This window comes from Syngnathoides biaculeatus, chromosome 10 (assembly GCF_019802595.1).
Source record: "Syngnathoides biaculeatus isolate LvHL_M chromosome 10, ASM1980259v1, whole genome shotgun sequence".
In the NCBI taxonomy this organism is placed as follows: Eukaryota; Metazoa; Chordata; class Actinopteri; order Syngnathiformes; family Syngnathidae; genus Syngnathoides; species Syngnathoides biaculeatus.
The window spans coordinates 24338842-24365196 of NC_084649.1; the positions used below are offsets into that span (position 1 = coordinate 24338842).

Genomic DNA, 26355 nt, shown 5'->3' on the forward strand with positions numbered 1-26355 from the left:
GGAAAGGAAGGGAAGATCCGAGGGAGAGATGAAGGGGACTGATTGAGGACTTCGAGTAAAGATTAGGGAGTCATTTGAAGAACATCGCGTCGAGCTGGTCTGGTGCACATGCTGACCCGCACATGGAACCTTTTAGGATGTCTTCCATCCCGGCTTGCAAAGTATGAGCTTCCCCTTAGCTTAGCTTCCCCTACCAGAAAGAACATCATTTTTTTGAAACATCACATTTTAAACCACTGTACAAAACTTAATAACTCATTCTCGTGAATGGCTGATCATATCGTAGCGCGTCTGACTGGCGCGTATCATGCTCTTATTATTATTTATTGCCGTGCTATTTTCAAACCAATACACTGGAACCTTGAGATAAGAGTGACCACACGCTAAAACTCATTTTTGTCGCGGGCCACATTTTCCCAACACTTTCTCTCAGAGGGGCATTAGGATTGTGAAACCATAACAATCTATAACCGCCTCATCATATTTACGCATGAAATTTATGAACTAGTTTTGGAATCAGAAAGCAAGAGTTATGGTTTTTTTTTTTTTTCAACTCTTGTTGTTTGGTAACACAAAAATCCATGTAGTATCTCAACATTATCATTTATGATATGACAATTAGAAATTTTGGTACACATTTAAACAAAAATCATTGAAGTTGATGCATGTGATTTGCCGTTGCGGGCCACATAAAATCATGCGGCGGGCCGGATCTGGCCCACAGGTCTTGAGTTTGACACCTGTGCACTTTAACATTGTAGTTTAAAAAAAAACATACTAACAACATAATTCAATCGCATGTAAAGCATAAAACAGTTTTAAGCATCAAATTGTGGCTCCTGCTGTGCAAAAAATTCACGCAGTATAATACAGTCGTGCGGGCAGAATCGAAGTAACTTCACAATTATTGTAAGTGACTCAGTAAGCTGCAGTAAAAATCCTCATTTTTCCATAGAGGATGGAGAATATATGGTTAATATATAATACATATATCGATAAAGAATATTAAAACCCATTCGTGGGCAGCGTCCCATTTTTGGGACATCATTATTTTCACGCATTATATCCTTCAGCGTATAAAAATGTTTAAGTGTTTTAATCTGAAGCCATAGTTTGATATCAGGAGAGGATAACTCATCGGTCAAAGTTAGCAGTTAGATTTTTGGGATGAGATAATAAATGAGTAAAGTTATCACATAACTTAACCATAAATGGAATAAAAAATGTCCTTGATTATTGCCTGTTAGGCGACTTTTATCTCAATAAAGCAAAACATTTCCACCCTGCCCATGAATGGGTTAAGAACTGCGAGTCTACATGTGTTGCTTCACCCGTTATCAACGTCTGCCTGCACTCTGATCAAAGTGACCAAAGTCAGGTCAGACCGGCTAGAAGGTTCGACCAACTTACTGCCACCAAATGGTCACTCCTGTCCATTCACATTTGAGAAATGCCCGCAGCTATAAAGGCTATACGGGCGTGGTCCACCAATCATGCGGGTGTGTGTTCTGTTTGTAATTATGAGCATGGGGGGGGGGGGTAAACTAGGTCACTAACTTGTCAGGTAAACTAGGAAGTAGAAGTAGGCTGAGCAGCAGCTTTTGTTGTTAAAAATTAATTGTCTAATCCAATACTAAAATAGAAAGGAAATGTTAAACAATGATTGAAAAATAAATGCATATTTTAAAAGGCTAATTGTATGCTCATCTTGGTGGGCCAGATGTTGTTAAAGACCGTGTAAAAAATCATGTTAAAATCATCCTCGTTGTTAAAGACCGTGTTAAAAAAAAAAAAAAAAAAAAAGAAACGTCAGGCAACAAGTGCGCAATTGCGCAGTGGCGCAGCTTCCAGGGAACATTGGTCAACACAACACAAAATAAGCGACGTCTTTCTACTCATAACAAATTTTACGCACGTGATTTTTCGTGCTCGACTGCAGATTTGCGCATGCGGCGGCGCGCAGGATGGCACCCTCAGTGAGCCCGAACGCCCGTCCGCTGGGCCAAACAGGCAAGCGCACGCAGCTAGCATCGCAATCTACAAAATTAAGGATGTGCCAGGATTCGCGCCCAGCCGTAGATGCGCCGCGTCTCCAAAAGTCCAGCCCACGACGTCAAGTCGACATCATCACATGCTGCCAAAGGTAAAACGGCTCATTGGAAGGCTCATTACCCCTGGTCAAAACAGCCTTGAAGCCAAGCATTTATTAGAACTGCACCGACTTCACGCGGCCAGGCGGGATTATGACTCAGCTGGCAGGAATCATTTCAAGACAGCGAGCAAAGAGGTGGCCTTAGGAAATCACGTCATTTGGACCTTTAGACCGCGTGCGAGAAAATTATGGCCCAGGTGACGAAATATTTATTTCATCTGGCCCACCAAGATGAGCATGCAATTAGCCTTTCAAAATAAGCATTTATTTTTCAATCATTGTTTAACATTTCTTTTCTGTTTTAGTATTGGATTTTTGTAAATTGTAAAATATATACACTACACAATACATTTTAACTTACTCTATTTTTTGTTCTTAAATTACTTGTTAATTTACTATAATGCAATTACTTGTGAATAATAATAATAACAATCAAGGTATTTTTTATTGTGAAAGTTTACTTTAAATGTATAAGTAAAAACATTTCACTTTTTATGTGAGCTACCAATAACTTGCTCATCTGTGTTTTTTGAATTTCAAATGGGCCAATTTTGCCCCCCTCTGTTTGAGCATGAGGGGCCATGCTTTTTATTTTATTTTTGTATGATCGCCCTCTAGTGGTAAACTTACATGAAAAATTGTTATTCTCAAGGACCTTTCAAGTCTGAAAATAAAGTGGCAAATTTTATTATTAGTATTTATTTTATCTTTAACTATTATCAAACAGACGAGTTTTACATTTAAAAATATTTGCAGTACAATGGTACTGGAGGGCGGCACGGTGAAGCAGCTGGAAAGCGTTGGCCTCACAGTTTTGAGATCCCGGGTTCAATCCCGGCCCCGCCTGTGTAGAGTTTGCACGTTCTCCCCATGCCTGCGTGGGTTTTCTCCGGGTGGGCACTCCGGTTTCCTCTCACATCCCAAAAAACATGCAACATAAAAACTAATTGGAGAAACTTACTCATTGTAAGTTACTCATTACAATGACAAACCAGTTGGGGTTTTTTTGTGTTTTTTTTTTTTTTACAATGTCCCTTTACGGGATCCAGCCACTCTAAATTGCCCCTAGGTGTGATTGTTAGTGCGGCTGTTTGTCTCCATGCGCCCTGCGATAGGCTGGCAACCAGTTCAGGGTGTACCCCGCCTCCTGCTCATTGACAACTGGGATAGGCTCTAGGACGCCCCTTGTGAGGATAAGTGGCAAAGAAAATGGATGGATGGTTGGTACTGGAGTTGGTACCGTGTCGTGCGGTCTGATAGAGCAGACAAAACGAAGCAGATGGTGATACCGCAACAATTTCACATTTATTGTAACCACTGCAGATAAAAGGCAGTTCGGAGAGTTCACGAAGAGACGATGGCCGTGGCTCGATACAACAAACGTTTTTTATTATTATTTTTTTTTTATTCAGGAAAACAAAAGCAGTGCATTTCTAGGCTCATCTGTTAATGACTTTTGAATCTGAACAATGGATAAAATGAATTTGTAAAGGCGTTTGCAGCTTTTAAGACAAAGTGAACCACATCTTCAAAGTGCTTCTGCAACACTACGCGTTAAGAACGACCCAAAGCGTAGGAAAACGACACGGCGGGACGGGACGGGACGGGACGGGTAAGACCTACCCCCCGTCTGACGTGTGCGGAAGGGCGTGATGGCCTGCGCTTGCGTGGCCGTGCTTGGGGTGTGGGTCCGAACGGGGGGTTTGGTGGGAGTGAGCGTCTCTCGGGGTGTCGGGTAAAGACGGAGGGTCCAGGCTGTTGTCTGCCGGGTACAGCTGCATCATGGCGCTCTCCTGGGCGCCTTCCTTACCGCAGGACTGGCAGCTGCAGTGGAAGATCCGCTCGACCAGCTTGTCCACGCGAGGGGTCTCTTCGTTGCCCGGGCACTCCAGAGTCACCTGTGCATACGTAAACGCAAACTGCTTTCAGAAAGTGCCGGAAAATAAGACTACGTCACGGTTTAGCGCAGCACAAACAAATATGCGTGAAAGGAAAAGAAGAGTATGCGTGTGTGTGTGTCCTCGTTTAACATACGCTTATCCTCACAAGGTTCGCGGGGAGTGCTGGAGCCTATCCAAGCTGTCAACGGGTAGGAGGCGGGGCACACCCTGAACTGGTTGCCAGCCAACCGCAGGGCACATCGAGACAAACAACCGTGCTGACAATCACACATAAGGACAATTTAGATTCTCCAATTAATGTTGCATGTTTTGTGGATGGGGGAGGAAACCGGAGTGCCCACCCGGAGAAAACCCATGCAGGCACGGGGAGAATATGCAATCACACCGAGGGGCAATTTAGAGTGTACGGAGCCCCTAAAGGGACATTGTAAAAAAAAAAAAAATGATTTCTCATTGTAATGACAGAGTTTCTCATTGTAATGAGTATAAGTTACTCATTACAATGAGAAACCAGTTAGTTTTAATGTTGCATATTTTTGGGATGTGGGAGGAAACCGGAGTGCCCACCCGGAGAAAACCCACACAGGCACAGGGAGAACATGCAAACTCCACATGGGATTGAACCCAGGACCTCAGAACTGTGAGGCCAACGCTTTCCCATCTGAGTCACCATACCGCCCCTTACTGTACATATATTTTGAAATATTTTCATCCTTTAATTTTGGGTGGCACAGTGGGGCAGCTGCAAAGTGTCGGCCGCACAGTTCTGAGGATCCGGATTCAATCCCAGCCCTCTCTGACACTCCTGGCCCATCCTGTGTGGAGTTTCCATGTTCCCCCCTGTGCCTGCGTTGGTTTTCTCCAGGCGCTCCGGTTTCCTCCCACGTCCCAAAAACATGCAACATGAATTGACCCCTCCGTACAGGGCACTTAACCACGCCTCCTGAAGTGACGTCACGCCACGTGCGCTGACATAAGACAAACAATTTGTAAAAATGGCAAATACAATACAATACAATACATTTTTAACTGAGAGAGACGCCATGCTTCTGATTTTATTCAATCATTCACACGTAGCAATGTTATGCTAGCGGAGAACGTCTCATTCATTTATACGAGACGTGTGTTAAAAGTCAAATTTAGGGCATATCTTTGTGCAAACACCGTCTGGTTAAGCTTCGGCCGCGAGCCAGCAAGAAATCAATACGTTTGTGCAGTCCGATCATCTCTAAATATCGCTCAACAAAGAATAAGTGTGTCAATCGTTCACACGTAGCGGTGTTATGCCAGCGGAGAACGTCTCATTCATTTATACGAGAGGTGTATTGAAAATCAAATATAGGGCATACCTTGGTGCAAACATATCTGTTCCGGTTGATATTAGATGGATTTAGTTGACGATGCGGTCTTCCACAAAGTTTGATCCATCGAAGGCATTTTTCGTACTGGGTCTTCGGTTTTGGAAAGGGTACGAATGGAACTCCGCCAACTAGCCTTTCAGGATACCTGTCGTCACTATTACAAAGTCCCTGACTACACCTCTTAACCATATTTTTTGTTAAATGACCCAAATACGCGATAAAACGCTAACTAAACCTATACTGGACCATGCAATGTTGTCTGAGAAAATGGCGGGAGCAAAAACGGGCTTTGGTTTATGCAGATCTCTGGCCTCTGATTGGTCAGTGACGCGGATTGCGCAATATCCACGGAGGGGTCAATTGGACACCCTAAAAAGTGCCGATAGGTGTGATTGTGAGTCCGGCTGTTTGTCTCGATGTGCCCTGCGATTGGCTGGCAACCAGTTCATGGTGTACCCCACCTCCTGCCGGTTGACAGCTGGGCTAGGCTCTAGTACTCCCCGCGACCCTTGTGAGGATAAGCAACTAAGAAACTGGATGGATGGATGGATGCTTTCATTTTGTCTCATTCTAGGTGACCCATTTTAGCGGTGAGGCGATGCCCTAGCGCCCCCTATTGACAAGCTGCCACCGCATGGGAAGCATTTTTACGTAGGGCCATTTTGGGTCCCCGCTGTAGACAATCCCGGGCGAATGTCGGCGTTGCACAAGCTGAACCGGCGCTCCGGACCTCACACAACGTCGCCCCGCTGTTTGGATTGCGCATTGAAAATGATCGTTCAGCACTTTCATCGAGATCGAGCACGACCGAGGGCCAAAGCAACTGTGAGCGGTATCGTCTTTCACGAGATCCGACTTTGTTATTTCCAGCTCCAGTTAAAAGTCATGCAACAATAATCATAACCACGAACACAAACATCCATTTGAATGTAATTAAAAGTCAGTCGACTTGGACTCGTTCAGTCTCTCGCTCTGACAAACTCACGGAGACTTAACACGAGTACCAAAGTGACGAATCTATCAGGTGTCTGTTATTTGTAAAAGATGCAATATTTTCCAGTGTAACATGAGGTGACCTCACCTGTGCCCCCACCCGCCAAGTCTACATGGCGTCCCTCCAAAAAACTGGATTCCTGTCTCAGAGGGACAATGAACTGTAGACACGTGTTGAACGGGAACTTAACGTCGACAACAAGCGCAAGAACAAATGCAGCGTTTTCAAACGTACGCTGTCGAGCTCACGAGCACGCTCGTATGGAAGTTGTGTTTTTGGGTGAGAATACCGGAAAGTCCGCTCGCTCGGTGAGCTAACAAACATGCAATCATTCTTACCACTTCCCACTGAGTCTGGGCAGGCATGCAGGAGTCGCAGTGCACCAGAGACTCGGTGGACTGCGGGAACGTGTTTGGGACGCTGTAGCTGAAACATTGGCCCAGGCAAGCTCTGCAGGGAGGACACGAGCCATTACCCGCCGTCGCGTTCAGAGGCACGGCCGACCCATCCGCGTTTGATATAAAAAAAGAAAACAGGCGTCACTTGTTCAGATCATTTTAAGCCATGCAAAATAGTCTACATTTTGCATATCTTTGATCATGTTAGTCATTTGATATCGATCTATCTATCTATCTATCTATCTATCTATCTATCTATCTATCTATCTATCTATCTATCTATCTATCTATCTATCTATCTATCTATCTATCTATCTATCTATCTATCATATAGTCAATAGTTTTTATGTCTCTCTCTCTCTATCGTTTAGTCCATAGTTTTTATCTATCTATCTATCTATCTATCTATCTATCTATCTATCTATCTATCTATCTATCTATCTATCTATCTATCTATCTATCTATCTATCTATCTATCTATCTATCTATCTATCTATCATCTAGTCGATGGTTTTTGTCTCTCTCTCTCTCTATCGTTTAGTCCATAGTTTTTATCTATCTATCTATCTATCTATCTATCTATCTATCTATCTATCTATCTATCTATCTATCTATCTATCTATCTATCTATCTATCTATCTATCTATCTATCTATCTATCTATCTATCTATCTATCTATCTATCTATCTATCTTAGCTAGGTAGCTAGCTGCCTGCCTGCCTGCCTGCCTGCCTAGCTCGCTAGCTAGCTAGTTAGGTAGCTGCACTGATCAAAAAAAAAAGACTGGATGGCTCATTGGCCACCAAACCAAAGTCGCCATCTTGATACTTCCAAAACAAGCGTGCTGACCTGTGCAGCGACAGCGATTAACTGTGTTAATCCCCAGTTTCGTGGCTGTGAGAAAACATTCCACAGGTAAGTTAGAAAGATTTACTTTGACACTGTTAAAATGTGTTTGTAAAGGGTTTTTTATTTTCTGATTAGCTTAATTCACGTAAAGTTTTATTTGCGGTTGTCGTTGTTCACTGCTTCACCTTTATAAGCCGACGGTTTTTCGTGAAAAAGCTATGTCATATTTTCTCAAATTTCATCAGTGGATAAACAAGAAAACACATTTTCTGTGAAATTGAAGTGTGCAAATTGAATTTGATTTTCAAATGCGAGGAAACAAGTTTAAATTTTCTGTGTGAAATAGGACGTCGCAGAGACAACAAATGAACAATGTGTTTAGCATGTATTTTCCCATTGCGAGTCCTTATTTCCAAAAATGTATCTAACTGATTGACTTGAAATTGAATGTATTTATGAGAAACAAATACAGAGTTTTTTGCTATGTTATGATGATAGTGCTTCACAGCGTATTTTAGGAAAAGTTAACATGTGATGGAAATCGGGCCCTTGGTAATATGCAAGGTTTCTTGGTGGTCACGGTGTTCTATGTCTTTCCTTTGCACTTTGCCTTTTTTGGCTTACCAAGGCGAATTAAAAATCCTTCATTTTACCAGAACTGAAAAAATGTCGAGCTCATATGACCAGTTTTAATTCTACATGCCAAAGTTTGAGTGAAAAAACCCGCCATAATCCAACTTGTAAACCATGTCCTCCACACGTTTTCAGAGTACCAAGATGGCGGCCAACTGGTTTCAACCAATCGACATACCGCTCGATGTGTATGCGCTATCCATTTTTTTTTTTTAGATCGTGAATCTACCAACCTATCTAGCGAGCTGCCTGCTTGCCTAGCTAGCTAGCTAGTTAGCTGCCTGGCTAACTAGCTAGCTACTGTATTGGTGTTATGCGCTATCCAGTCTTTTTTGTTTAGATCGTGAATCTACCAACCTACCTAGCCAGCTGCCTGCCTGCCTAGCTAGCTAGCTACTGTATTGGTGTTATGCGCTATCCAGTCTTTTTTGTTTAGATCGTGAATCTACCAACCTACCTAGCTAGTTGCCTGCCTGCCTAGCTAGCTAGCTACTGTATTGGTGTTATGCGCTATTCAGTCTTTTTTTTTTTTTAGATCGTGAATCTACCAAGCTACCTAGGTAGCTGCCTGCCTGCCTAGCTAGCTAGCTAGCTACTGTATAAGTGTTTTCCAAACTCCATTGGGCACATAAGTGAAAAATCTTCCATCTTAATTGTACCTTCTGCCATCTAGTGGAGGAGCATCGGATTGTTTTGCTTGTCTATGTCGCTTCACTGCCGGCATCCCAGATAACGTGTTATTTGACTTCTAAAGTGTTCAATGGCGATGAATGTGATTAATGGATGAACAACTATACATTATCAGTACAGTCAATAAATAATGCTTTTGGGACCAATTGAGGTAAGTTGGATAATGAACACCAACTGAACACCATCATATTCCTGAGCTTTTTTTTTTTAACTTCAAAAGAGGCGACGCATCTATTCTGGGTGAATCGGCTAGGACAGTCATTACCAAATATTGTGCTGCTGGTAAACACTCTGCCAGGGAATGCATTTTTGAATAATATTAAACAATATTACTGTTTTAATGCAATAGATGTCTCGCGAAACGACAATCTCAAAGTAAATAACCGAACTGAGTGGAGCAGATAAGCTGTGTACTAGTGTACAAGAGCTTAAACTGCAGGACCCGTGTACTAGGACTTAAACTGCAGGACGAGTGTACTAGTTGCCGTAATGTAAGATCAGCTTCCACACTGCGAATGGAACACCTTTACGACCATTGGTAAGACTTGAATTTGACTTTTTCCGTGGGTCAGTGCTGCTGTTTTGGTTAGTATCTTTTTCACAGGTGTCAAACTCAAGGCCCGGGGGCCAGATCCGGCCCGCCGTACGATTTGATGTGGCCCGCGAAGCCAAATCTACAGCGCCAATTTCCATGATTCTTGGAAAAATCTGGACCAAAATTTCAAATTGTCGTGTATCATAAATGCTAAAGTTGCGATATTACTACCACCTTTGTGCTACCAAACATGAACAGTTGAAAAAAAAAAATACTACCCCAGATTTACGATTCCAAAACTAGTTCATATCTTGATGATGTAAACATGATGAGACGATTCAGTATTTTGTTGCACAGTTGTCACGGCCCTCTGAGGGAAACCAGAAATACAACGTGGCCCGCAAGAAAAATGAGTTTGACACCTCTGATATCTTAGTTGAAATGGGCTTAGCGTCAGTAAATTAATTTCATCCCTTTTTTTTTCTGATGGGAAAAGTGACATCAGCGTCAATTTGGAGAGGCTTTTATTTGTGACTAATTGGGATATGGTGTGAAATTTTGCAATGGCGCTGTTGAGGAAGGAAATAAATCTTATCGGCAGTAATCCCATACATTGGGTTTATTAGTTAAATGACTTTTTTCATTCATATTTTTTCATCATTATAATAGCGCTACTAATGCAATTTATTTGCACTGAACAATGAAGCAACTTGCAAAAATGGTATTCTAGCCTTAAAACTAGTCTGTTCCGTGGAAACTAATCCTGAAACTCAAATACCCCCCCAAAAAATATATATATATTGATATATTCATTGATGAGCTTCATGTATTATTATATATATTGCATTTATCCGCTCTTTATGATGTTTTGATATTAGTGTCTTTCCTGTATTCTAGCCTCGAGGTTCACAAGGCCACGTATGGTTTGGACTTTACGCCGCTGTGCGATTGTCATGGCGCAGACAGCTTTCAAAACAAGACGATGCTTATTATGACTTCATTTTTCATTCCACTCCACGATGAGACTTTTGTCAAGCCTGTTAGATTTTCTCCTGAAATCGAGACAAAATATTCAGATGAAATAATTCCCCCAATCCGGACTACAAAAAGTTTCTTTCGGTATAAATTCCAGCTAACTTTGTTTCAAAAATACATAATACGCCCCCCCCCCCCAATAATTTTTAGTTGAGGGAATAACCGCTCCCACGATTTGTGCAGACACTTTATAAGACAATTGTAATTCCGTTGTTAAGTTTTATAATCAATCACAAATGGTGTTTGTCAGACAGTACGAGAGAATCTTGTCCCGACATGGAGTCTACCTTAGCAAAGCCGTCGGTGGCCAGCAGTTTTGCATGTAAAAAAATGACGCAGCGTGCGGTAAATGGTTAGCGTATTAAAAATGACTTCAATGGGATTTCGCTGGCTTCTGCTGGAAACAGTTTTATGTGGCGCATCAGAGAAGCAATAAAAGAAAATGTGCTCGCACAAAATGCAACAATATGATCATCGGTTCGACTGGAGAGAAATGAAGATGAGGTTTTTCACTCGTTTTTGTTGCTGAGTTTTGTTTTTTTGTCAAGACCTTTCCAGGAAAGACTCGACCTCGGGTTTGCGGACGATATAAAAAGGTGACTTGTTTTACACGGTACGAAGAGATGACAAAATAAAAGCAAGGAATATAGAAGTAAATAAGTGCGACTGGGATTTGAATTTGAAATGGAAAGTGATCACATTTTCAATCGTTGTATTTCACTGTAACTTTCCAATGTTAACAATTCAACCGGCTACAATTTGCTGTGTGAAATTCACAGTCTGTGCCAACAGGCAGGGTTTACTTAAGGTCAGAACTGAACACACAGCCAATCGCAGTTACCCTTTCTTAGTCACGTGACGTCACATACTAAGAAAGCGTAAATGGATTGGCTAGCTCTTTGGTTCCGACCTGAAGTAACCCTGCCTGGTGGCACAGACAGCGAATGGACCTTTCCGACCTGTCAATCACTCGTACAATAATAGCCAATCAGATAGCTGTATTGTCCCACAAGCAATGCTGGTTGTCAGTAGCGGGCGCTTGGAAAAGTTAATGCTACGAAGATGCGCTTGGGGAATGTGCAATTCTGATGGAAGATATCATGCTAGGCTACACTTGGCCCACTTGATTCAGTTTCCAAAGCCGGAAACACAGTTGACGAAATGTCTACGATGGATTAAGGCTCGCGGAAGACTGCACGTACAACAAACACAAGGCTGCGTGTTCGAAGGTAAGGAAGAAGTATCTTCCCTTGAGTTCTATTGAATTATTATCAGTGCTTTATACATTGCAGTAGAACAGCTTTCACTTTGTTAGTGTATCACTGACCTGCTGAATGAAGTGTGTCATGTTTCGTGCCGAAGAGTCGGGTTAGGGATACTTAAAGGCGCCATGTCATGCAAGAGAAATGTCCGTTTGCCTATTTGGATCACATCGGACTTTAAAGACGGAGCACTGGGTTCCATTACGAGCCGAATCAAGTGAATACACCCACTCACTTGTAAAGACTCCAATTACTCGTGATCTTTCCAAGTGAAAAGTACTCACCCTGCTTTACATGAGCAGTACAATTCCACTATTTGAACCGGTTGGATTTCAATATGGCGTCAAACGTTTTCGCATCGATCGCCAACGTTTCGCTTTAACTCTTGACATTGCGTCCTGCTCCGTCCAAAATCTTAATTCCGTCTACGTATCCTCGCGTGAAATACTTGAGACCTCTCTGTAGAACTCTCTTGGACGAGTCTGACGTTCATATGGCAAAAAACATACCGCAATATTATCTGGAATACGCGGTAGAGAATCGACTGCAAACATGTTCCGTTCAGTCGCCATTTTGGAAGCTTGTGGGACAATCCTGTTTTCTGTGGCATTTCAAATTCAAATCCTGGTGGCACTTATTTCCTCCCGCAAAGGAAGACGCGGACATTGTCTGACTCTGACCTGTTTTGAATCGAGCGAGGCTGACATCCAGTGTGCCCGACTATCTGCGTGATGTTCTTGGCCTCGCACCAGGCGCTCTTGTCAGGGAACAGCGCCAGGCGGTTGATGTGCGCGGGCGGCGCCGCCGCCGCGTAGAGCGCAAACAGGGCGCCGCAAATGAGGACGGTCTGCCACATGACTGCACCTAAACGGGCACAGCACACACAAAGCGGCGCATTCGACCGGCATTCGCGCCGCTAACCTTTCCGACACAAACGCGCTCCGTAATGACGGAAATGGCGAGCCGCGCACAGAACATTCTGGTCGGACTCGGCTCGGGTTGTCCCGAAAAAGAAAGACCGACAGTTGGAAGGAGGAAAGCTTTTCTGGCCTGAGGAGCGACGTCCTCGCCTCCCTCTTTTAAAAAAAAAAAAAAAAAAAAAAACGCCTCAGCCCCGTCAAATCCTTTACAAGCTCGACTTTGAACACGTTTCTCCTGCTGCGCCCTTTTCGACTCGGGAAAACTCAACGCAAACACGCTTCGAATACAAATCACATTTGATCGGAAGAGGCTTTCGTCTTTGCATTTGTCGGCAGAATAAAATAAAAAAACTTAGTGAAAATCCTTTCACGGCAGGAGTTCCAGAACCATCAGACTGGAAATAGATTATGTACTTATAAACAAATGAGAAAAACACACGCAATAAACGCAACAGCCACGACTTTATGACAACAAACGTGAATCGAAAAGTCGTTAGCCGAGATATCGTCGTCCTGCTAAATCAGCTTTAAACTTTTTTACTCTAACAATATAGACCACTAAAAATAAAAATTGTAAAAATCTTTCCACAGCCTATAACTTGAACTTTCAGAAACAATAACTTATAATTTGCACTTACAGCGCAAAAAGGAAAGCTAAACAATACGTTCGGTGACGACTGTTGATATATATATTTTTTTCTATTTTCAAAATAATCTTCCCATGAAAAGAGACAATATCAAGGGAGGTCCAAAAATTGTCACATTCTTAAAACATTTATGAAAATGTACAGCTGTGGTTCTCCAACTTTTCAAAAGTAAGCACCAGCTCAAAAACGACTCGGTACTCCCAAGTATCACGGTCACGACCGACATCAAAATACGCCGGGCCCAAGTTTACACCCAAAAAAAGTACATTTGATCCATCGCCGGATGCACAGTGTGAATATTAATGCCGCATTTTGATAACAATTCGATTAAAATGTATTTCCATAACAATTACGTAAAAATAGCACCCGCAGTAAGTAAATATATGTAAACAGACGGTTCTAAAATGCATTCTATTCAAAATTTAAGTACGAGTGAACTTACTGTACACTTAATGTACAATCCTGGATTGATAAAAATTATTGGAACATTTAATCAAGCCACTTTACGATGTGGTTGCATTTCAAACACATCTGAGGGGAACCAGGAAAGGGTTTGCATAGCGATATTTTTAGATTAATATTGCTGGAATTGATCTCGTCTCGCGGGACGGAAGTGCACATATTTCTGCCGGCACGCAACGTTCACCACGCGTCTCGGGCTTTGGGTTTGTTACATCGGTATGTGCTTTATGAAATGGATTGAGGCGATGTTGATGGTTGCAAAAGAGACAATATGCTTTAAATTGATTTTTTTTTTTTTTTTTTTTAATAAGCGGTTTGGTCATTTTCATAAAGTGATTAGTCGTTGTAAATTCAGCTCCATGCTATTTTTGCTTATTAATTTGTTGTTTTGTTTCTTAGATTTTCTTTCCTGGTTCTGTGCCAAGAACAAATACTTGGGAGTCAAATCTTTAAATATTAAGTCTTGTAAGACTTCCTTATTTCAGCTCCATTTCTGATTCTATGGTTATCATCACGTTCCTCTTTGCCAACGCCGCAGGTTTTGAAGTTAAATATATATATATATATATATATATATATATATATATATATATATAATATATATATATATAGCAAAATCCCAAAAATGGGACTCAAGAATTTTTTTATTGCTCATTGGGTTTAAGTTTTAGTGACGAGATTTCTTGGATTTTGACTGCAAGTTATGATTGACGTTTTTTTTTTTGCCTGTTCGACTTTGTAGGTATCCTTGTAACACAGTACAGTACAGTACAGTAGTTATAAATATGACGAAATCCAATTTTGACGGACCCAACGGCACAATCGAATCAAAGTAAATAAAGATGAGATTAATTTTTATTCCTCCCGATTAAAAAAAAGTACTATCATAAATAGCGTCATTTTTTTAAATTTATTTGTCCTCGAACAATGATATATCACCGTTTAGGGGATAGGCTAATATTTGTGCGTAATAAATGTCAACTCCTGACTTTAACGCGGGGGGGGGGGGGAAGTAACGGACTGCGCCGTTACTCCGTTACCGTTGCTGCGCGTCGTCGCTGTCTCCAAGGAATCCCCCCCCAAAAAAAGATGTCTTGATCGTTGTTTTAAAGCAAATCAGGGAGAGCGTCCTGCTCTGTGGTGGAACATCCGAGCCTGCTGCGTCATTTAGCGGTCACATCATATCATCCAGCGGCAGCGGTGGCAAGAGCGAGCGAGCGAGTCGGCGAGTCGGCGAGCGTCCTTGTCCGAGCGAGCGAGCGAGGGAGGGAGGAAGGAAGGGAGGGAGGACGACGAGGAGGAGGAGGAGGACGAGGAGCTGGGCCGTGCGCGGCTATCTCATGTCAGGCTCCATCAGCTCGCGGCGTCCCTCCCCTTCCTCCCCTTCTGTCTTTCTTTCTTTCGTTGTCCTCCAGCCCTTAGTCAAGTCCCAAGTTGAAAGCCGCTCAAAAGCTCTTTCCAAGCTGCGGTTGTAAAAAAAAAAAAAAAAAAAAAATTTTTTTTTAAAATGCCCGCAGTCAGCCGGACGGAGATCCCGCTGTGCTGTGAGCGGGGCTTGGGAAGTCCAGTTTGGGGGGGGGGGGGGGGGGGACCTTTTTCAAAGTTAAAGACCAGGTGAAGAAGATCCATATATTATGGTTCTATGTTATGCACACCATATATCTGCAATATAATCCCCTCACCGTTTGTCATTTCTGAAAATTCTCCTATTAATCAAATACCATATACTGTAGTTTAAAAAAAAAAAAAGGAAAGTGATTATACAGTAAATCATTTTGACCCCATCCTGACTGTTTACAGTTACTGTATTTTAAGTTCATATTACTGTAAAACCCCCCAAAAATGTAAAAAGTAAAAAAACGCAGTAACATTATGTATATCGATGTAAAACTCGGTAAAGTCCCATACCGAGAATTATATCGTGAAATCACCACTTTACTGTTATGTCACAATACAATACTGTATTAGACAACTTTGTGATAAAACACAACGCATTCGTAGAGGCGCTAATTGCTAGGCTAAATTTGAAAGCGGCAGGCTCGTTAAACCGCGTGGGGTTCCCAGCATGCATTGCGTCACGCAATGTTCAACTGTTGCTATGACAAGTTAGTCCTTAATATTCTTTAACGATAAGGATTAGCATAACATGAACCTGAAATGTAGTTCATGGGTGTCAAACTCTGGTGCGTGGGCCAAATTTGGCCCGCCGTGTAATTATATTTGGCCCACAAGGCAATTTCAAACTAATATTAGAGCTGGCCCACCGGTATTACAAGTATTACACACTTGTTTGGTTCAATATTAAAAGGTTCATTTGTTCAACCTTGGCCCGCGACTTTGTTCAATTTAAAATTTTGGCCCACTGTGAATTTGAGTTTGACACCCGTGCCGTAGTTTGTTGAATGTGTTTTATTTAATTCTTGTGTTAGATTATTTATTCTTTCATACTTAAAGGGGAAATCCACTGGTTTGCATGAGCAATGTATGCCATTGGTCAAGTAATATGTACTCTTTTCTTGACAATGTGATGTTGAATCCTCTGGCATTTAATAGTGTTTTGTGAAGATTTGAATCGACAATTATACATTTCCAGGGGCGCTGCCATTTTCGCGAGTCACATGACCTACATGCGGGGTTGTGACGTGTACCGTGCCGCAACAGAGCCTTGCTTACATGGGACACTGTTTATGCCCAGCGCTGATTTCTCAGATTTATCCTCATCTGATGAAGAAATAGCAGAATCTGTTGGTCGGGAAGACGGAGGAATACTTCCATACACAGCTGTCGTAGCTCACGTGACTCGCGAAAATGGCAGCGCCCCTGAATATTTGTAATTATTGCTAAAAATCTTCTCAAAACACTATTAAATGATGGAGGACTGAACATCACATTGTCAAAATAAACTACATATTATATGATCCATTGGATACATTGTTAATGCAAACTAGTGCATTTCCCCTTTAAACAGTGTGGGGTTCCCAGCATGCATTGCGTCGCGCAATGTTCAACTGTTGCTCTGACTAATTGATCCTTAATATTTTTTAATGACAAGGATTAGCATAACATGAATCATGTTACCCGCGGTTTGTTGAGTGTGTCTTATTTAATTCTTGCCAGATTATTTATTTATTCATACTTAATTCTTACCTGCTACGTTAGATAAAACATTTTTGTGACAGTTCATTTTGACATATGGTTTTTAATTAGTGTACACTCACTTTACAGTATTTTACCGTGTTATGTGGTAAATAACTGTACAATTTAGCGGAATGGTATTACATCCTGGAGTGCATTGTGACATTCAAGCGTCCGCAGTGTTTAAACATTTCAGTGTAAATCAGAAGAGACGCGTGACGTGAAAGTATGAATATACAAGAAAAAGAATGATCAAAAGGAATAATAAACGGTACAATCTGTTGCGTTGTTGCACACGCTTCTAATCCGTACACATGGCGGTCACAAGAAACAAGTCAAAGAGACGGGAGCCAATTGCTACTTTTGCAGTTTGTGACCTCATTCCGCAAAAAATGAAATACTTGCAGCGTATGAAGTACTACCCTCCATCCACTTTGCATTTTTTTTCTTTAACACAGCTTTACAAGCATTTGTTTGACCGCTCACCCAAAGTTCCCGAACTCCGCAGGTGCGCACCCTGGCAGGAGTCCACGAGCGCTATTATCGGTTTAATCAGCAAACATATTTCAATGAACGGGGGGGTTGAGCGATAGGCTCAATATCTGAGGTGCTTTTTTTTTTTTTTTTTTTTTTTGTACCACGCCGGTGTTGAAGTCAAGAGTGACCTTTGAGAGCTCCGTTCTTTTGTGCGCTGGAATGTGCGGGCTTGAACTGCGGGGGGAAAAAAAAGCCAGCACTCCATCACACGCCCGTGTTTTCTAAGATGAGAAAGCGTCGGAATCACCTGTTAGCAATAAGACCCCGAGTCCCAGTCCAGAAAAGGCCTTCTCCGGCATTCCGCGGATTCTGGCTACAGCGGGGGGGCTAAAACGTGAAGCGAGGGCCCGCACGAACGCTCGCTCTCGGCCTTCTCCCCCTTCGATCGGACGAGCGCTCCGGGCACGTGCGCTCGGTCTTGATGAGGAGCACGCGCAACCAGTGGTTACGCAAGCCGCGACAACCTCATGACGCTTTCGCGGGTCGCACACAGACGGTACTTGTTCCTCACACAAACCGAAAATATACCGAGAGACCGACGGCTAATTAAGTATTCAACCCGTCGGGGGTTAAGTTAGATGCACCGAGTTTCGTCAGCTGAGTTCTTTTTATCTTGCAGGGATACAATCCTGATGCCGCGGACTTCGCGGGAACAGCATCGAAGGGTATCGGTGCTAGCGAAGAGGAAAAGCGGAATGCTAACCCGTGACCATAGAACTGCAAAGGATCTGGACTCTCGGAGCGATACGGGTACTACGTTCAGTTAAGTCAATTCCTTGCAGTATGCACGTTTTTTACCTAGCAAATCTATGGAATAAATGTGTGGCACCGGGATTTGAATTTGAAATGTAATATGATCACATTTTCAGTGTAACTTTTCAATGTTAACAATTCAACCGGCTACAATCCGCTGTCTGAAATTCACCGTCTGTCCCGCCAGGCAGGGTTACTTCAGGTCAGAAATGAACAGCCAGCCAATCGCAGTTACACTTTCTTAGTCACGTGACGTCACATACTAAGAAAGTGTAACTGGATTGGCTGGGTGTTCGGTTCTGACCTGAAGTGCCGTAATTCCTGTCCTACAGAGCGCACTTGGTTATAAGCGTCACCCAGTACATTTGTAAAGGAAATACCATTTGGTACATACATACGCCGCAGCTGTGTAAAAGCCGCAAGTGCCCACATTGAAACAAGAGATATTTACAAAGAAAAACGGTACACAGAGAGTTTAACGCTTGCGCCCCCGCGCTAACAAGCCTGGTTAAAGAAAAAAACATACCGGTAATAATCACTGAGACACAGCAGTAACATGCTAGCACAGCGCTAAGAGGGCCGGACCGGTAAAAGTCACTTCCTCAGCATATATATTCCACCGATTTCAGAAAGACGCTAACACTTACGATAACGCTATAGCGCCACGTTAACAGGGCCGGTAAAAAAAAAAAAAATCATACTGGTAAAAATCACGGCAGTAACACGCTAGAGCAGCGCTAACAGGGCCAGACCAGTAAAAGTTACTTCCTCGGCACCGGTCTCACCTCTTACCTTTTCTGCTCGAGTGCCCTCTTGCAGCCGTTAGGAAAAAAAGTGCACAAATTAGCCGCATCACCGCATAAACCGCAGGGTTGAAAGCGTGTGGGGGGAAAAAAGTCGCGGCTTATTGGCCGAAAATTACGGTAACCCTGCCCGGTGGCACAGACTGCGAATTGTAGCCGGTTGAATTGTTGACATTGAAAATTTACACTGAAATACAACTATTGAAAATGTGATCACGTTACATGTCAAATTCAAATCCTGTTTCCGGTGGAACATACAGGGAGTCCTCGGGTTAAGACGGTCTTGATCTAGGACGTTTCAAGTTTACAACGCCCATCCCCCGTCCGCCATTTTGACTGGCCAATGCTTGTCTGTGTTTGTGCGCCGGGAGTATCTTTGCATTTTTTGCCCTCCTTTTCCGACATTATCGCCCCAAAGAAGAAAGCTGAGTCTTTTAGCGACGCTTCTGCGGCCAAATGAAAATCCACGACCATGGAAACGAAGCTCGAGAGCATAAAACGATCGGCGAAAGGAGAGACCGCAACACCACGCAGGCTTCAGTCGGTCGACCGTGGTGACAATTATTAAAGACAAAGTCCGTATTTTAGCGCGTGTGAAGGGTTCCGTTCCGATGTCGGATACGATGATCACAAAACAAAACAAGGTTCTTTGATACTTGTCGAGATGGAGAGGATTGAGGACCAGGTTCCTTAGCAATTGCAAAGCACAGCCTCCCCTTCTTCTTCTTCTCCATCCGCCTCTCAGCAGTAATGCTAAGTACATCATCTTGTTTATTTCAGTCTATTTGTTTTTTTTTTTTGTACAAAGTATTTTGATGTAAATTCTGTCTTTAACGGTGGAATTCGAGTTAAGTCGCTACTGTAGGGACGGATCTGTCGTAGACCGAGGACTTCTTGGGTTTAATTCCATATTTCTTATAGTATGCACGTTTTTACCAAGCAAATCCCATGTTGAAGAAATTATTTGCAACAGTACAGTATATGGCGTTTGAACAATACCCGTCAGACAGATGCACATTTACAGTATTCCTCTGTAAACACATTCCAGTTTCCCAATATTCCCTCACTCGTCTTCAAAAGTTGATATTTGGTATTATTTCAGTGATGGCCAATTTTTTTGCTCCCCCCCCCCCAGTAAAGAATGTTTTAATGATACTTAACACACTGCCTGTCCGGTTAGTACAGTTTTTTTTAACGATGACAACAGCTCAATCCCATCATCATCATCATCATCATCATCTTCATTGACTTATTTCATCTGGGGAAAGTGTCGAAACGTCTTGGAAGTCAACCAACCCGCTTCGGAGATCCCGCTGCGGCTTGATTTAAATTCTGAGGGGAAAAACCGCGTGGAGATAAAAACCGCGCGGAACGTTCGTATTTCACATCCATCTTCCTGCGCACGCAGCCGTCCGTCCGCAAACATATATTTTCTTCCCGGCGAGCGTTTTTTTTTTTTTTCCCCCCGCTCCGCTTTTACGTGACAGTATTTCTCTCCGTCTCTCTCCTCCCACGCCGCAGATGCCGAACCTGGTCTTCATTCCAGAACAGCGGGAGGTCGAAGTCTCAAAGCTCATTAACGCGCGATATTACCTTCCACGCCCAAACCGCATTGCGTCGCCCTCGAGATGACAAAGAGGCAGAAGATCCTCTTGAGGTACTTTATTAAATATACATCGAGTGGCCTAAGCGAGGCAAACGTCGGGCAGAAGTGGCAGCGCCACATGGGCCGGGCAACGCGAAACAGATGCTTATTTGGCGAATCCGCATCCTCCTTTAATCCTTCACTGCTGGTCCTGGGAGGAAACAGAAATCACGTAGCCTGAGGTGTGCACGCATGAAGAGGCCCGAACAGAAAGACTTACCTCCACCGCGCGGCCGCGGATCAAGCACGGCGACCTGAAGTCGTTCTGGCAGTTGGAGAAGCCCGTGCCCAGGCCCAAACCTGCACCAAAGGAGACGGGCCACGTGCGTCCTGCCGGGGGTGGGGGGGGGGGGGGGGACAAAAAGGCTCATTCATCACCCGAATGACCGCAGCCGGCTTCTCTTCACGCCGACGACTCACGTTTGAAGAGGAGGGCGGAGAAGACCATCCCCGCGCCCAGGCCGCTTACTACAAAGGGGAAGAAAAATAGACGCGGCTTCGAGTGACTCAACTCCGGCACTGAGGTGGCGTCTGTACCGTAACGTTTGATCGGGTTCCAACAAGTCTGGCGCGGTGGATACATAACACGAGCCCCAGAAAAAGATGGCTGCTTTTGGAATGGTGCACCTCTCTTTCTCTCTCTCTCTACAGTTTCAAAATTATTTTGAGATTTTTTTGGGAGTGGAAAAAAAACCCCTTCAATCAACGACAACTGTGGTAAAGTGACATAATACAGTACAACCTCGGTTCTCGACCACAATCCGTTCCGGAAGGTGGTTCGAGAAGTGATTTGTTCGAAATCCAAATCGATATTTCCCATTACAATGAATGGAAAAAGAAATAATCCGTTCCAAGCCTTAAAAAAAATAGGCTTTTTTTAACCCTCTCTGGACCAAATGAAATTTTGCGATTTTGTCAACTGTGAATTCCGAAAATGATAGTCTGGACTTAAAATTTTCGATTCTATTAAACCTGTTGCAAATTTGCAACCCCATTTTTTAGCTTTTCCTGATAAACTGCATAGTAAAAATACATCTATAGTTTAAATTCTTTATATAATGAGGCGCCAGGGTGGATCAGTTTGTAAAACGTTGGCCTCACAGTTCGGAGGATCCGGGTTCGATCCCGGCCACGGCTGTGTGGAGTTTACATGTTCTCCCAGTGCCTGTGTGGGTTTTCTCCAGGTACTCCGGTTTCCTCCCACATCCTGGAGATTTCGGTCTTGTTCCTCTCTCTCATCTACAAACAGCTTCACACAACGTGTGCAACAAGAGGTAAAAATGCACCTGCTCTTGGGAGCGCTTATATATTATAATTAGAAATTTGATTTATGATTGTATTGATATTTTAATGCTTCTTTCCCATCAATGTGGTTGTTAAAGCGCAACAGAGTTTAGCTGAATGTCTTGTTTTTCAGAATTAGTTGACATACAGAACATCCATCCATTTTCTTAGCCGCTTATCCTCACGAGGGTCACAGAGAGTGCTGGACCCTATCCTAGCGGTACACCCTGAACTGGAACAATTTAGTGTTCAATTAATGTTGCATGTTTTTGGGATGTGGGAGGAAACCGGAGTGCCCGTAGAAAACCCACGCAGGCACAGGTAGAACATGCAAACTCCGCACAGGCGGTTCCAGGATCGAACCCGGGACCTCAGAACTGTGAAGCCAAGGCTTTCCAACAGATCCACCGTGCCCATACAGAACATATTTATATTTTTAGTACGTTCCCAGAGATGAACCGCATTTCTAGATGAAGTCTTGAGCTGAAAAGTTTTGGGAAAGCCCGTTTTAGATCCACCATCGAAGTAACTCCGCTGATGAAAACACAAACAGCAAGACGTTGCTTGTGAGGAAGACGGCAATGAAGAAATAAGAGCGCACAAAATCCTAAGTGGGGGTGCGAGGTTTAGACAGAGGCCAGTTCAAAAGGGTGCGGGTGAAGATAAGGGCTACGGCGCTGGGGTGTCGGTCCCACGCAGCGCTAGCCGCGAAAAAACACTCTGGCAGTGCCACGAAATAATCAACACGCTTGTTTTGCCCGGGAACGGAGCGGAACCTCGCGGAGGAATGCGCGGGCCACGCCGCACCCAGTGGCGGGCCAGCCAGCACAGAAAACATGAAAAAAGAGCCATTTGGGCCCCTCTTAACTCTTAATTGGATTCAGAGAGCTATGCGCCATGACCAATATCGTTGAACCAGAACCCTCGGACTGTTTTCGATTACGCAGCTTTAGAGAAAGTCAAACAAGAAAAGCTCATCTTCATTATCGACCCCGGATCAGCATCGAACCATATGCATCCTTTTCATACAAATATTTTGCTCAACTTAAGACTATGTTTGGTTCCACCTCGCTCTGGCTTTGCTCTCGTGCCAAGCGCTGATTTTCATAGCAATACTCGTCGGAAAATATGAGCCCAAATCAACATGTCCCTTTGAATCAGCGTGTGTTCGTCTGGCTATAATGAAAAGATTTGTGTGGTAACAACAAAATACGCAAGCTTCGGGCTTGACAACCCTCGCCAGGTTCCCACTGCCCTATTGTTAGAACGTTTTGTTTATGCTCTCCAAATTCCGCCAAGAAATTCTTCATTTTCAAATCACGCAAATTCACATTCGCGGACACCCAAGGCGACCGCGCTCGGAAAGCAACAAAAATCTGTCGAGTTACGAAACACGCGTTACATTTTTCTGGCGCGCACGTGTACCGGACGTAGCCGACCGACTCAAAGAGAGCGCGATCCGAAGATAATTCCGCAAATTAATTGTAACTAACCGACATAGTCTACGTTGTTGCTAAGCCGCGAAAGGCGTTTTTTTTTTTTTTTTTTTTTTTCTCACAGCTGGCGGCTCGCTCGAGCGCTCCCAAAGAATGCAGATGTTTTCCTCCCGGCAAGACGCGAATTTTATTGTGCCGACGGTGGCGTCACGCAGAGTCAAGTGGATTGTTTGCCAGTCTGAAGTATTTCACCGTTTTTTCCATTTTTGTATCAAAGCACGCCGCGCTCGTACTTGCGTCTCCTCCTCGCGGCGGTTGGACCGCGCGAGACGAGCCTGGCGTCGTTTACGGGGAACCGTAGATAAAAACGACGGGACGTCCGGGATGATCCGACCTGGAGTCATTTCAGAGGCGAGGAAGGAGTTTGCGCAAGCGTCTCTCATCCAGCAAAAATGAATGATTCATTCTTTTAATATACACACGGCTCGAGATAAAAGATACACTCCCTTTGAAAAACAAGCTCGCCATTCCTTTCATTGAACATAAGACAAATTCCCGCAGTTTTAACAAGGATTAAACAAATATTTATGCAATGTTGACACTTTTAGCACAACTAAATTAATTTTCCTCCGTTCATACTCACAATTCTTTGCCCAAGTTATCTTTTAATGTTTTTCCAAAACAACAAATAGGAAGAGACCAGTTGCCTCATCTCAACCTCTGATGATTTTTTTATTTTTTTAAGAAAGCAGTGCACATTGCTATTTTTATTGATACCATGACATCCATCCATCCATATTCTTTGCCGCTTATCCTCACGAGGGCCACGGGGCGTGCTGGAACCTATCCCAGCTGTCAACGGGCAGGAGGCGGGGTACACCCTGAACTGGTTGCCAACCAATCGCAGGGCACAGAACATTTAAAATGACTGTTTTGAGAAATTAAAATTATTAGACAAGGGGAAAAAAAAAAAAAGTCTTTGCAAATGTCGTACAAGTGTAAAAAGAAGTAACTAATATTTACTTGGGAGGGAAAAGGGTAAAACTGTCTTTCAACTTTAATGGAAAAGGGGATTCCTAACAATAGTATTTGACCACACCTCATTTTAACTTCCAATGACGATGGCTATGCTGATTCTTGATTCTTATCGTTTTGAAACAGTTTCCGGATCCAGAACAAAATTGCACGGGTTCAAGCTGAGCTTGTACCCATTCACAAATGTCCTTAGAAATGGGTACAAATGCACAGTAAACGTGACAGAGAGAGAGAAATCGTGAAACATAAAAGTGAGCGATAAAATGCGTGATCTACAGGACCAGTGCTACAGACAGGCCTCATCGTTTTAACATTTGTCGATTATTGAATATTTGAGAAATTTACGTTCAACTTACCTCTGTGTTTCCTGGTTTGGATATGCTCCTGGATATTTTTTTAGCTTTTCGGCTTCGATGATTGATCATATCGGAACACAGAGTGCACAGCACTTTGCCGGGAACGTCCACTTTGTGTATTATTTTTACTTATTATTTATTGTACAGTTTTCGTTCCTATCTGCACGGTTGCACTTTTTTCGAGCCATGCCCATCTGAAACTGTTTTTTACACCGTGGTTTTTATCAATTCCCCCGGCACGATCTTTCGCCGTAGTGGCAAACGTGCAGACCGCTCGATAACATATGCGTACGTATGTTTATAAGTTATAACTAAACTCTTTGAAAATACCGCCAAAATGCTGCCGGAAATCGGAACGTTGTCGTTATTATAAACACCACATTTAATGCAAACAGATCGCAATGCCGTTTTCCGCTATCATAGCTGTGACTAATTTCACGACGAGCGTTGCCGATAAGATGCTAGCGGCCGGTCTTGATCACAGCCTCGCCCACGTCAAGCCCTAAAATTTTCTCAACGGATTTACGCATTTCACAAAAATGACATTTCCCAGAATCCTGCGCATCGGCGGAAAATTCTCATCCCTGATCGTGACGGCAAACACGATAAGCAGCGCCCTCTTCGTGCGAGTTGAAGCCGGCAAGAACCCACCAGCTATTGTTTCACAGGAAGTATGCATTTGATTCATATGAGATGCAAGAAAGACTGTATGTTTTTTGCTGCGGTCTTGAACAACTGAATGAGGTATAGTAAAGTTTTGATTGCATCCAGTGTCATCTGAAAGCACTTGCACATTGCTTCTCGGTGAGGACACTTAAGTGAGGCCAGCAAGCACCATCTGGAGGAAGACCCCCATGCGGGGGCTGGACCTACTGCAAATAGCGCATATGAACTTAATCCAAGGCGCAATGTTGCCCAAAGAATGCGCATTTTGAATTAAACCGAGGACTTCGGGCACAATGGAGACTTCTCCAATCAGTCTCCCCCTAAAAGAGCAACGTCATTGTTTAAAATGTTAATTTCATGGCAGATCATATTCATCGGCTTGCTCACGGTTATCCAGTTTCTGAATTTCAAAGGAAGTCGGATGAATTAACACAATATTTCATCTGAGTTTGGGCTGTCATACTCGCCAACACATTAATATGAACATAAAACTGACTAATGTGCGGGTAAAACAATGAATAGTTTGTTTTGGGAACATTGTATTGTTTAATTTAGATCCATTCCTTAGGCGAAATATATGCATGGACATCCTTCCGTGAAGTTGCCCTCAGTAAAGTCCCACACAGTGGTCAAGCGAACGTCCCGTCAAGAAAAACATTCCGCCCGAGCACATATTTTCCCGCTAACTCATACACAATACAAAATATTATACGGTAAAGCAACGTTTACAAAATGCGGAAATTAAAGTTTTACCGGTTTTCACTGCGGTGTCCGCAAGGCACCGATCCCACTTCCGTCCGTTCTCGTCCGCCATGTTTCCCGTTCCGGAGGTATCGCGAGACGTTATCAAGGAACAGAAAAATATG

The 26355-nt window shown here is 43.3% G+C and overlaps 2 protein-coding genes and 1 long non-coding RNA gene across 5 annotated transcripts; 1 reads left to right on the top strand and 2 right to left on the bottom strand.

Annotated features, from left to right (window-relative positions):
• Positions 1–3520: 3520 nt before the first annotated feature.
• On the bottom strand, positions 3521–15248 carry nbl1 (NBL1, DAN family BMP antagonist). 2 transcript variants are annotated; one of them, XM_061832080.1, is made up of 4 exons: positions 14880–15248; positions 12491–12674; positions 6747–6858; positions 3521–4050 (listed from the first exon to the last, which is right to left on the bottom strand). In XM_061832080.1, exons 2-4 carry the CDS (start codon positions 12664–12666, stop codon positions 3772–3774), a joined length of 567 nt encoding a protein of 188 aa, XP_061688064.1. In that variant the 5' UTR covers positions 12667–12674; positions 14880–15248; the 3' UTR covers positions 3521–3771. The 2 variants fall into 2 exon arrangements, with proteins under 2 accessions (XP_061688064.1, XP_061688065.1); XM_061832081.1 differs by lacking the exon at positions 14880–15248 and having other exon boundaries at positions 12491–14370.
• Positions 6866–20729, top strand: LOC133507244 (uncharacterized). Of its 2 annotated transcripts, none has more exons than XR_009796776.1 (3): positions 6866–7721; positions 18131–18261; positions 20589–20729. It is a non-coding gene; the product is annotated as an uncharacterized LOC133507244 (long non-coding RNA). The 2 variants fall into 2 exon arrangements; XR_009796775.1 differs by lacking the exon at positions 6866–7721 and adding an exon at positions 17875–18007.
• LOC133507243 (MICOS complex subunit Mic10-like) lies at positions 20715–26334 on the bottom strand. The gene is made up of 4 exons (XM_061832084.1): positions 26243–26334; positions 21133–21180; positions 20933–21042; positions 20715–20863 (listed from the first exon to the last, which is right to left on the bottom strand). Exons 1-4 carry the CDS (start codon positions 26301–26303, stop codon positions 20852–20854), a joined length of 231 nt encoding a protein of 76 aa, XP_061688068.1. The 5' UTR covers positions 26304–26334; the 3' UTR covers positions 20715–20851.
• Positions 26335–26355: the final 21 nt, after the last annotated feature.

What these genes read in the sequence shown, in the direction of transcription:
- nbl1 (XM_061832080.1), bottom strand. Translation starts at nt 12,666, where the DNA reads ATGTGGCAGACCGTCCTCATTTGCGGCGCCCTGTTTGCGCTCTACGCG. An exon ending in CCTCGCTCGATTCAAAACAG is followed by an intron (nt 6,859 to 12,490) that starts GTCAGAGTCAGA and finishes TCCTCCCTGCAG; the next exon opens with AGCTTGCCTGGGCCAATGTT. An exon ending in CCCAGACTCAGTGGGAAGTG is followed by an intron (nt 4,051 to 6,746) that starts GTAAGAATGATT and finishes ACGTATGCACAG; the next exon opens with GTGACTCTGGAGTGCCCGGG.
- LOC133507243 (XM_061832084.1), bottom strand. Translation starts at nt 26,303, where the DNA reads ATGGCGGACGAGAACGGACGGAAGTGGGATCGGTGCCTTGCGGACACC. An exon ending in GGACACCGCAGTGAAAACCG is followed by an intron (nt 21,181 to 26,242) that starts GTAAAACTTTAA and finishes TCCCCTTTGTAG; the next exon opens with TAAGCGGCCTGGGCGCGGGG. An exon ending in CTCCGCCCTCCTCTTCAAAC is followed by an intron (nt 21,043 to 21,132) that starts GTGAGTCGTCGG and finishes CACCCCCGGCAG; the next exon opens with GACGCACGTGGCCCGTCTCC.